The sequence below is a fragment of the Varroa jacobsoni genome, unplaced genomic scaffold, assembly GCF_002532875.2.
Source record: "Varroa jacobsoni isolate VJ856 unplaced genomic scaffold, vjacob_1.0 contig00046, whole genome shotgun sequence".
NCBI classification, from domain to species: Eukaryota; Metazoa; Arthropoda; class Arachnida; order Mesostigmata; family Varroidae; genus Varroa; species Varroa jacobsoni.
The window spans coordinates 241,611-254,174 of record NW_019214400.1 but is presented as its reverse complement, the minus strand read 5'-3'; the positions used below and the strand labels follow the sequence as shown (position 1 = coordinate 254,174).

Sequence of the window (12,564 nt, the reverse complement as noted above, 5' to 3'; positions counted from 1 at the left end):
TGACACAAGCAGAGCGACTATTGTCGAAGCTGGACTAATGCCTTTCACGGTTAAACAGCTCTCAAATCGTTTTGACATTGTCAGATTTAGAGCAGTTGAGATTGTTGAACACTTATCCCGGTCGACTAAGAACCTCTGTTACATGCTTCATGCAGGTGTGTATCACCGAGTTCTTCGTATATGGAGTCGAGTAATTGGGCTTCGTACCAATCGAACCAGACAACGCTGTCTTAGAGCTCGCCGATCGACTCGAGCCACTTCCAACAAGAACAGGCCGAGACGAAGTAACGTGTTAATTTTCCGTACAATTCTATCAAACGCAAGTTACCCGGCTCGTGGCACGTACTTAATTAACAGAACAAATCAACGTAATTCAGTCAACAGAAGGAATCGAAATAACCCATCCGGTAGATCGAATAGAACTAACCCCAGAAATCGAGTTAATCGGATTAATCGCACAGCCCAGAGAAATTCTAGTGCAGCAGCAGCAGCAGCTGGGGAAGACGAACCCCAAGCCCGGCCTACCACTGCAGAGCTATACCGGATCGCAGAGAACGCCCGGAGTATAATTATACGTATAGTAAGGTACGGCAAGAGCGTCGAATGGAGCCAGTTCGCGCTGCTAAGGCTGTCCATTGAGGAACGAAACTTTTAACGAAAGATTGACTTACGTAATAATAAAAATCTATTCGGGGAAAACCGGTCTGGATGTTAAAACAGTTTCACTTAATAACAGAAAAAGGAAGTGAGACTTATTAGAAAAACGAAAAGATGATTCTGATATGTCTTTTCGAGTGCGTTTATGACTGTGTCGGACGCCCGCTGAAGTTGAAATTCGAAGGCGATAAATTTCACGAGGTATATATAAGGAATCAGTACACCTGTCGTAGATATAATATAGCGTTAACCAAATTAGAGAAAAAAACATGATTGGGTAATCAGCGACGCTTTTGAAAAGCGTTGTTTATCATCAGCATATAACCGTTAAGAAACACGTATACGATGTTCACATGTATATGATACTGTATTTAGTTTTATTTTGTATTCAATTGTAGTTTTGACCTATTAGCCTGTTGAATAAGAACTTTCAAAATATGCTTACGTTTAATTTATAGAGGAAACTACGACGAATTACACAACGTAAAATGTGTAAATAAATACGTAACTTATACAATAAAACAACTGTTCTTTCCAATTGAGGAGTGCAAGATGAAATGTTACACATCCATTGCAGCTAAATCCACAATGTTCTTCAAATTAGACAGAATATAGCTGTATATTCTGTCTAATTTGAATTCATTGCTATAATAGTAATGGTATAAATAGTGTTTTTTTTTTATTTGTATTTACAATTTATTGACTTGTATTTACATTGTGACATTAATAAGTAGCATCTGTGCATTTGATACATTGTGATTACTCTGCACGAACGAGTATTGCTCTTGGACTCTCCAAGCCGACGTTTTCACTTAGGAATCACACGATTTCACATTTTTTGCGACCATTGTATCAATGTTGACAAGGTCTTTTTGTGGGATCCTTCACGATTTTCGGCGGCAAATTCAAACGTAATTTGCCCGTGGCTCTGAGACGTCAACCACAAGCATTTTACACAATCAAGCGCCGCAAACGTGGAAAAAACAAACCTGGACAACGTTTTTTTAACTATATTTAACCCTTTCAAATACCAGTAGAATCCGATATTGTCGACTAGACGTCGATACGTTGATGGCTGATTGGATGCCTAGCTATCATTGTTTGACATAATAAACCATTCATTGTTTTTACAAAAATTCGAAATGGCAAATGTTCCCACGGGTGTTGGTTTTCCACTGGCCGATCTAATGAAACTTTCCATGAGGTGCAAACTGAGGAGTGCTTTGCCTTCAGAACGTATGTAATATTTACAGATTCAAGAACAGCGTCCTGTAGGAAAAGTTTTTCCAAGACTATAAAAATGGCTGTTTTTTTGGAGCACAAACGCTTGCCCTGTTAATTCTACCCAAAATTCTTCCGCGCCATATTAACTGGGAGCTCACTGAGTTCTTTTCGATCTTGGTTTATACAGTCCTGTATAAAATGAAAAAATCAGAGGCTTCGTAACCGGCTCTAGAATGAGACTATATGTCAACCAGGCTGTCCAGACTTGATCCGTAACGAAAGCTGAAAGCAAGGCTAATTTCTGCCATACTGTTGGACTTTTTTGATGCTCGCTTACGAGAAGACCGTGGCGGTTTTCGTGCTTATTTCCGCTTGCGTTGCACTTTTGAAAGATATTCGATACCCTCTGAGCCGATGCAGACCATCCGTATGCTTTATATTTGCGCACTTTGGAAAATCATTGAATACAGGGCCCAGGGCTGAGATCCTCCCAGAGTTCGATGAGGTGGATGCCCCTGCTAAGCCTTCGAGAATTTCTAAGAGGTATTCTCCAAGAGAAATGGGTAGAGAATGATGGTATTGCAGAAATCGACCTATTCAGTGGTGGAGTGGTTCAGGGTGATCTTTTTAGCACCTTGCCCTTATCTGCATCCCTTCGTAACCAGCACAATGTCATTGAAAACTAATTAACGTGTTACTTTACGCAGATATCCTTCTAAGTTAAGCAAAAGTCAGTTTCAGGTTCGGCAAGCCTAGGCTACTTTTTATATTCCTCATTCGATTTGCAGATAAACCTAACATTAAAAACGTAAATTAATTGTGAAATGTGAATCTAATAGCTCGTAATTTATTTAAACAATTCTTCTACTCCGCTATTTCTTCACTTTCGCATTAATGCTAAAAAAACAACTGATTTACAAGTCTTTTTTTTTATTAATTCTTGTAAGAGTATCCCAGGTGTAGTTTCAATGATTCAAAATAACCCGCGTGCGACAGCTGCTCTCGGTAACCACAGCCCAAAGAGCGGTGTATGATTTTTTCGGAGAAAAATTCATTGTACACGTACGATAATGTGCAAATGTTTTATTCGTATGCACCGAAGTCCTTTGCGGCAGTGTAAAAATCACATGCCTTATCTTAACGTACTTTTTTTTGTTATTGCAGTAGCATAAGACAGCCGTTGCGTGACCTCTGCTGATAATAATAATAATACCGAAAATGCCGATAATTTAAAAAGCTTTTTGTTCATACAGGTGGTGCGAGAAAATGGTCCAGTAGGTCATCGGCGCATTTGTAGCAAACTATATTTAAAATGCAATAGTTTGAAGAACGATTGCCTCTATGAGATTTTTAAGAACGAAATTATGTTTGACGAGCTAGCACCTATACAGTTGGAACGCGAGCCTTTTTGCTGTTGACTCATTCCCTATTTGTACGCTAATGTCCCGTAGTAGGTCCTTTAAATTGTCCTAGAGTGTCTGCACTCGATGTCCTTGTGCGGATCTACGGCTGTCGTTATCTAATTAACGTCAACTCTTCTCAGAGACGACGCTTTTCAGTAGCAGAGTAGTTCCAATAGGCCGAAGAGTAATCAACTTGAACATTGCTGTCTTTTTCCCCGTAGTGGGCTCGTTGCCCATAACGGCTTACGAGGCAGTTTGAAGAAACGCAATGTGTGCACCATTTAGCGAGTCTTAACGTTCTAATCGCTCTTTTTTTTCCTATGGAAATGATGAGTGGACTGAGATTAAACTTTACACAGAGAAAGTCTATTTAAAAATGCCATTCGAAGTGTGACAGTACAGAGACGATACCGTAAAGAGTTTCAAGCAGATCCACCTATGCGAATTACACAAAAGATAAGTTTTAAACGAATGGAAGTGTTTGGGTTGCTCGTAAATAACATTCTGTAAGAGCAAGAACATGATAAAAAAAAAAGTACTAACAAATTATAGCGAAGCATCCCAAAGATTTGTAATGCAATCAAGGCGTCAGCTTGGCCTCAAGAAATTACAAATTCATCGTATTTTACGATGTTATAAATGGAGAAGTTACTTCCCAGTCAAGGTGCATGCTGCCTACGAAGAGGATTCGTACAAATAAAATTCTTCAAATCATGCTTGGAACAACATCAACAGAATGAAGAGTTTTCCGAGAAGGTTCCATGGAGCGATGCAGCTATCTTCAAATTCACAACAGAATCAATCGAAACCATCGCATTTATGGGGGAACTCTAAGTCCACGGGTTAGTAGCAGCACCTCGCAAATTTACCTGAAGTTGCACTTCAAACGAAGAATTGATTGGACCATTCCTTTTGGACAGTAAAGTCACTGGTGCCGACCACTCGAGTCTACTATCAGAGTCCGATCTGCCACACGCATTCGGCAAAAATTAGACAAGCTATTATTTCCAATGAAACAATAATAATAATAAATGGTAAGTAATGATAAACTGATCGTAATGTAAAAGTGTATCTTAATGAGGATTTTCTAGAGTGGACGAAAAAATCTTATGGAATACTGTGCCCGTTACTCAAATCTTCTTTTCAATAAAAACAAGGATTTACATCGCGTCGCTTACTAAATATCGGGATCTGTATATAGCTGTTTGTAGTAACGTATTCCGAGTGCCAACAGGTTGCATCGTAATCGCAGTTCGCTCATTGTGTCCCCTTCTAACTCAAGCGTTGAGACTTAGCGATGCCGCGGTTTCGAAGCGTCGATGGCCCAAAGCTGGAGTACAAAACTACAAAAAGTCCCTCGGCGGACTGGCAGATCTTGACGATGACGATGATTAAGTGTTAATGCACCCCTTACAGGGTTGTCCAGCCACTATCCGGATGTTCTTAGACGAAGTTCTGATAAGGAACATTTTCAGTAGATTAAAACAAACAAACACTAATATGGTTCTTAACATAATCTCCGTAGTGCGTGAAGTTGCTGTGCGCACGAGTTAATAATCTACAAACAAGAGTCGTCTATGTCATACTTCGTAGGCGCATGCGTGCCTTTACTCTACAACTACATGCCGAAGCATAGCATCTCTACATAAAATGAAAAATGAAATAAACTAGCTTTTGACGATGTGGAATCTGGGTATTATATGTTAAAACAGGGCTCGTTCTACGACAAAGTTTTGATTATAAAATAAATAAAATTAGAGGGTTATGTAAACACTTTAAGATCACCAATTATCTGAGTAAGAACTTCTATAATATACTTTAAAAAAAAATAAGAAACACCTCTAACTTTGCATCGTATCTCATGCATGTATATCGGCTCGGTAATATTCTTTCCTTGTTACTGAAATTTCTGAGGATTTTTGGCTATTGAATATTTTTCTATTTATGACAAAATCAAAACAGCGGACTGCGAATTCTTTACATCAGATGCAAATCTCAGCTGTCTGTACTTTTGTACTCTTATTAGGAAGTTGGATTGCTTCCGATGAGAAGACTCGCGAATATTGATCCTTAGCACAAATTAGAAAAAATTGTTTTTTTTTGAGAACGTACCAGAAAATCCAAACCCCCAATTTTTCGAGACCGATCCTCAGATTCGAAATTCATGCAGATCTTTATAGAGGCAAAACAATAGACAATGTGTTGAGGCTTCAATGGACAAGCAGGAGTGCTAAAACCTGTTGTTGTATATCCCTGACTTGTCGATTACATAATTTTAATATAAAAGTCACAACGGAACGTCTCCATATGCCATTACATATTATGGCAAAACGCGCATATAACCGCCATGTATATATACATCGAGGAAATTTATGTCCCAGGTAATTAGGGTTCGCATCGAAATCTGAATATTGTTGCAAGTTTGATCCTAAATAGATAAAACGTGACACATTTCGCGAAGCTCGTGTTTGTAATCATGTTTAATGTGTAATGTAATAACGTTTATAATCATTAAAGTCTCTTGAATCTGTAATAGATAATAAATTTAGTCTTCATTTACTATTGACCGCTTGTTGGCCTACGTAGATAATCATTAGAGAAAATTGTGCGTTTCCTTAAATCATTTATAGACGTCATTTTAACGTTACACAACGTATCAATGATAATTACAATTTTAGTTTGTCCATCGCTAGAAATAAATTTATTCGAAGTGTTAAAGAAACTTCAAATGAAAACTAGAAACAGTCAAGGACAGAACAGGTTCCTCATCGCTATGAGGTTCAATACGGTCCTTCACGTTAATAATCAAATTGTTTAATTTCTTGAAATCGCCTTCAGAACTTTTACAAAATATCATAACATTATGATACTTTGAACTGATTCGATCAGAAGAGGAAAAAAGCTTCTGTATGCTAGATGACATCTCCTGGAGACCTTAGCAATTAAGGAATCTCAGGACCTCTGAATCTCAGGCTCCGTAAAATGCACAAGCTTCGTTAATTAACATTTCTAGTTTAACACCATTTGTATCATTCGCTGTATATAATCGCGCAATGGCGAAGTTCTTCACAGCGCCTTTATCAATGCAATTGATAAATTATTAATAGAATAATAATAAATGGCTTAGTTCATTAAAATCAGAAAAAAATGACACCGTAAAAAGTCTTTTGGTTCAATTAAGGTTTTAATCAGTAATTAAAAAGTTTTTCATCGATCGAAAACAATCTTACGATAAAGGTAACTGTGCAGAAGTTTTCTATCTTCTCTACCGGTAGGGGTTAAGTTATTTGCTTCGAACGTTCGGAGGGGCACATCTTCGCAACTGACTGAAAGACGAAGTGGCTTTTTATTTATTATAAATGTATAACTCAGTTTTTCATCGAACCGACACTTAATAATCTCTTTGTGCCGTGTCAACCGTGACTACCTTAATCGTATGTCAACTGTTTGATCTTAGAACGCGTAAGATGGTGACGGCAGATATTGATTTGCAATGAATGAACCAAAAGTATTATATTATATTGTTAATTATACAGGCCAAGAGAGCGTGCGGTCCATTTTACAGTTCTATGTAATCTATATTCTTAGCTAAACCTCGATTAGTGCTATAACTTTATAATGTCATTAAGTGTTGGTAGCCATTAAGATGGCTGTGGGTGATGACCACTTGTTCTAGCTACATTCGCTGGGCGTCTGCCACATGTTATCACAACGGCACGGCGGATGCTCGTGTATAGGCATTGCCTTCTTTCCTTACTCCCAAAACAAGATGTTTAAATGAATGCTTTTGTTCGATGGCGGCCTATTACAAAACGTTGACCTGGTCGGTGAGGCGTCGCCGTCGTCTCTCGACAGACTCGTGCCATTACCCTTGGATCGTATAGCAAATGAACCTGCTTCTCAGACAATGGGCTGCAAATGAACGATCATATTAAATATTGTAGGATGAAATTCATTCACGAAATATATTATATGTATATAACACAATATATTACTTGCATAGAAAATAGCTCGTTAAGACAAAGCTATGAGCTTTTCTTATAAGCTGGCGACACTGCCATGTGTGCTGGACGCCTACGTATGGCAAAACACGCTGAGAATTGTCATTAAAAATCAACTAACACAAAATTGTATGTATGTAGGTAGTGATACTTTTATTTAATGCCCACACACCCAGTGCTACAGAACCGTCACGAGCAGTACAAAGAGTTTAGCTAATCTGTGGGCCAATTTTGGTGTCCAAATCGTCGTCACTGGTTAGTTTGGGCAGTTACTAAGGTGGATAGATTTTTATTCTAGTAATTACTTCAACTTAAATGTTAAGAAATTCTACGGACTTCGCTGTTCGCTCCCGAGGGAACTGATATATGGAGCCGGCCGAACCATAACCTGCCATGCAAACCACAACTGGTATATGGACCGATCTAAATTCCTTGCAATCCAAATATTTTAAACTAGAATTTGTGAAATAAATGTGTGTACAGAGCAAACTCTGTATCTATATACCTGTGTCGTTCGAAAACCACAAAAAGGCATAATTTTAATTAGATAAAATGGCATATTACTGAGCCTTTTATTTGTTTTGGTGTTTGTTTACGTGCAAGTATGACACTTCGTTACTCTTTTTCTGCTACTATCCAACATCTGAAAATCACCAAAGAGCAGACGAACAATGGTAAACACCCAATTTCTTTATCTTAGGGAGATAGATGAAGAGATTTCGAATGTCCTAATTCATTAATGATTCACTATGTAGGTTTTATAGCTGGTTTAGCAGATGCATGAACTGACATCACATTGCTCGACTTGCGATTCATAGTCGTTAACAACGAAAGGCCACCGGAAGGAAAGCTGCCCGATAAAGCGAAGCCTAGTCTCAGATACGGTTTTACCACAGCGAGATTTTTTAAAAAGGTAGGCTAATCAGCCCACCGAAAATCAATAGCCGCATGTGGACACGTAATTTTGTTTTATCACCAATCAATGCGAGATTACCATAGACCTGACCTTTAAAGGACAAACTGAGTATTATTTACGTACTTATACGTACGGGAGCTGCTTGCTGAAAAATAGAGCTATGTTAATTTGGCTAATAGAATATTTGCAAAGATTTAACAAAATAGTCCAGAGGAACGGACAGCAGTACATGAACGATTCGAAGTTAAAAAAACTAGACTTGACTAAACAGAAGTTCGGATAGCCATAATGGCACTTGCTAAACGCTAAAGGATTGCTAAACGCAAAACCGTGCTCATTGAGGCAATATTCTACTGCAAGGGAGCGATAAACGATCCATCTAATCATAGATCTCCCTTGCCTTCTCACCTCTTTCCTTATCTTGTCTCTGGGCGGCTGGCATATGAATGTCGTTATTTTGTTTAAGGAGCATGTTAGTGTAAATCTCTTCATCTACCCAAGTGCTTTGGATGTGTTCTGTAAGTGTTTAATTCGAATCGTGTATACATTGATTCATTTATGTGACTCCATCATAGTCAGCAGCTTACTCGTCAGCTAATGGTTAGTAGTGCTCTTTATTTGTATCTAGCCAGAGGAACGTTCACGGCACTATAGGCTCATCAACTTACTTGGAATATGGCCACTTCTGCAAGCATAACCTGTGTCAAGGATCTCGAAAGCAGGGCAAGTGAAAAGATCGGCTCGAAGGCATGGGATTACTACCGTAGCGGAGCAGATTCGGAAAGCACGCTCAGGGACAATGAAGATGCGTTCCTCAGGTAGGTGAACGACGAACGATTTAACATGCATTATTTGAATGTTAAAATGAGAAATGATCGAGATGGTCGTAGCGAGTGGCCTCACAGATAATACGAACGTAGCCTGTTGCATCTTCAACTAGATTTTTCCGCCTTGCAAACGCGTTTTTTCGTTCCAGAAGTGCCGTTCTGCCGAAGAATACTTTGGATGCTCATACTCTCAATCTCTGCCGGTAGAACGCTTTTGCGGCACTATCCATCTTCATGTCAAATCATTTTTGTGACCTACTAGAAACATTCATGACACCGACTTGTATGATGAACTTTGCTTTCGAGTTTTAAACGTGATGAAATCTTGAAAAATATTTACAGATGCAAACTCTGTTCTGACATCATTTGATTCTAATATCAGGTATCGGTTCCGTCCGCGCGTACTCAGAGACGTTTCAAATATTGACTTATCTACTAAGATCTTGGGAACGACCATCCGGCTTCCGATATGCTTGGCGCCGTCGGCAATGCAGAGAATGGCTTCGCCACGAGGTGAACTTGATACGGCCCGGGCTGCTTCAAAGAAGGGTAACTCAGCTGACGTGTGTGTACAGATAAACCGTCAAGTATATTTAGGGAAGAGAGCATGTACGAATTGTATTGATATTAATTCTACTCATACTCGATTTTTCTGACTAATCAATCAAATCTTTAAGGCACAATTATGATACTATCGACTCTGTCGACCACCAGCCTTGAGGACGTCGCGCACGAGTTCCACAATTGGTCAACTGGGCACGGGGCGCTTTGGTTCCAGCTGTATATTTACAAGGACCGCGAAATCACGAAGAACCTGGTAAAACGCGCAGAGGGCTCCGGCTTCCAGGGACTGTGCGTCACCGTTGACACGCCTTATCTCGGTAGGTCCAGAGACCGAATGTATAAATAGCTTCATGTTATGGTATCTGTGTATATGTGACCACTTCTGAGGTTCTATTCTTTAATTCGTAGAAAATATTACGCCATTGGATTTACGCATCGAACTTTGATATGTTGAGCGGGTCGTATTGTTAGACTTCTGCAGAGAGTTATGCGCATATTGAAGCTTCAAAAATTGAGAATTTGGGCTGATATATTCCCTTAGATGAGAATAGATAGGATTGATAATGGCCACGAACAGAAAAAAGACGACGACTATAAATTACTAAAAGCGGAAGCAGCATTGATTGGCCGAGAAGCAAATCAGCTATTTAGTCCGTTTATAATTAGTACAATAATAGCTAAATAAGCCGGTTATTTATACTTATTTGCCAGTTATTTTTTGTCGTGTCTGCGACAAGACTTTTATTTTTAGCCTTACAGATGTTCGCATAAATCCATACTGTATTATTATCGCTGCGTTTTTTAGGAAATCGGCGAGCCGACGCCCGAAATCGGTTCGAAATGCCACCCGGATTATCGTTGCGTAATTTTGCGGGTGTCCGTCCCGAGATGACGTATGGTCAGGCAGAAGAGAGTTCTTGGCTTCTCGAGTACACTCAAAGCCTATTTGATGACAGTGTTTCGTGGAAGGACATCGCCTGGTTACGTGAAATCACACATATGAAAATAATTCTCAAAGGAATCATTACTGGTGAAGCATTTTTTCTAAGCTTTCTCTGTAGCCTCGTGGCCTATATGTAGTAAGCAATTGTACAAAACGACCTTGTCGCGGAAGTCATACATGGGTGTCCAAACCAGCACGATTTCGCCTATTCTGCTACAATATAAATAGCCTCGTCTCTCCCGTCGAATTCAAACCTGTGGTCTGACTTAGTCGACCATCGGCTGACGTCAAATAGAGACCCTATCGTGTTTTGAACGACTCCAGCCATAGTACATATAAATATTTAATAGACAATTTCTGTCTCGGTAATGCGTCAATGGAACTTATTTACCTGCTAAACTTGAAGGCATATGAATTAATCTAGGTTCGAAACCGAGCGTAGAGACACTTTGTTTCATAGTGAAGGAGAACAGCCATCCAAAGCAATGTCGTTTAAGACAGTACCGATGATACGACTCGAAAAGGATCGTTCTTTGTTTACTAAACTGCACTCATAAATGGTTACGTGTAGCAATACGCTGCAGACATCACGGTATTAGAAAAAAATCGGTAGCATAATTATCATATGATTTATAGAAAGGATATGCTCTGCTAGGAAGAAGGACATTATGTGCACGAATCCATTCATCAATCCGTCTAACTAATTGATAAACTTAGCGTTACTTATAATTAGCTGAAGATGCTGAGCTGGCCGTTCACCACGGAGTTGATGGGATTCTCGTTTCGAATCATGGAGGTCGCCAACTGGATGGAGCGCCAGCTACGGTGAGACAAAAACTAACCCGGAGCACGCTTGTATCAATGTCTGTTACTGGGGTACAGTTTAATATAAAGGCCTAAATTTCCAAGACAAATCTAACGGTCTCTTTTCTTTTGTCCTTACAGTTGGATGCGTTGGCAGAAGTAGTGTCAGCAGTGCAAGGTGCGGGTGGTGCCCAATGTGAGGTTTACCTGGATGGTGGAGTGAGGAGTGGAACAGATGTGGCTAAAGCTATCGCACTCGGCGCACGTGCCGTGTGCATTGGCCGGCCCGTTCTTTGGGGCCTCGCGCATAACGTAAGTAATGCTGTTCCGGTTCACAAGTCATCCCAGGAAAAAGATAATGTACAACGATATCACATGTATTATATATCTTTTTCGTAGTTCACAGCATGTGCCGTCGTTCTCAAGTTTTGCTCTAGCAAGGTCAAAACGAAAAATGCTTGCAAACTATATGATACAGTAAAGTATATGGACGAGAAGAGTTTGATCTATGAAAGTTGTGCTACACCTCTTGACAAGGCGAAACCTAAAGCGAAGTACATTTGCCTCAAAGTCAGTCTTTGAAGTACAAGTTTTAAACAACGGCTGCATTTCGTTTCATGGTACACTACGATTTGAAAGGGAACAATTAAGTACTGTTGTCGCATTACCCGATGGACACCTTTATTAATTAAAAATTAACTGCAACAAAACAACCTTCTGAAAAAGCAAACGAATATACTTTATTGCTATTATCAGTGTTATTATTGACTCGTGGGTCAATTTTATGTTACGTTTGATTTGTAAACGTAGGGTGCAGCGGGTGTTGAAGAAGTCCTGTCAATTATGGGTAAGGAACTGCGCTCGACAATGGGTCTTCTGGGAGCAACGAACGTTAACGAAGTTACGTCGAACATGATTACTCGCGCGGCCTCTTGCAAACTTTAACTATGCCTAACCTAAATAATAAATGAAAACCGTTACTTGCATAAATGTATCCAATAGATGGTAAATAGTATTCACGATGATTCGTAAAAGATGCATTATAGTTAAACGTTTTAATACCGTTTTAATAACGTCGTTTTAATTTCAAAATTTTTCGTTCAAAATGGTCCGCGGGGGAAATGGTATGAATGAAAAACAAAGGACTAGTTTAATCGTGTTCTCACCTTTTTTCTCAAGACCAACCATAGAAAATGCCGACGGAGCGATACAAAGATTTGTTTCG

At 39.4% G+C, this 12,564-nt stretch overlaps 1 protein-coding gene across 2 annotated transcripts; it reads left to right on the top strand.

The window, feature by feature from the left end:
• Positions 1-8,619: 8,619 nt before the first annotated feature.
• Hao (Hydroxyacid oxidase) lies at positions 8,620-12,329 on the top strand. 2 transcript variants are annotated; one of them, XM_022851020.2, is made up of 8 exons: positions 8,620-8,719; positions 8,830-9,019; positions 9,411-9,577; positions 9,706-9,909; positions 10,398-10,622; positions 11,269-11,360; positions 11,481-11,651; positions 12,150-12,329. In XM_022851020.2, exons 2-8 carry the CDS (start codon positions 8,877-8,879, stop codon positions 12,282-12,284), a joined length of 1,137 nt encoding a protein of 378 aa, XP_022706755.1. In that variant the 5' UTR covers positions 8,620-8,719; positions 8,830-8,876; the 3' UTR covers positions 12,285-12,329. The 2 variants fall into 2 exon arrangements, with proteins under 2 accessions (XP_022706755.1, XP_022706754.1); XM_022851019.2 differs by having other exon boundaries at positions 8,624-8,719; positions 8,810-9,019.
• The last annotated feature ends 235 nt before the right edge of the window (positions 12,330-12,564 follow it).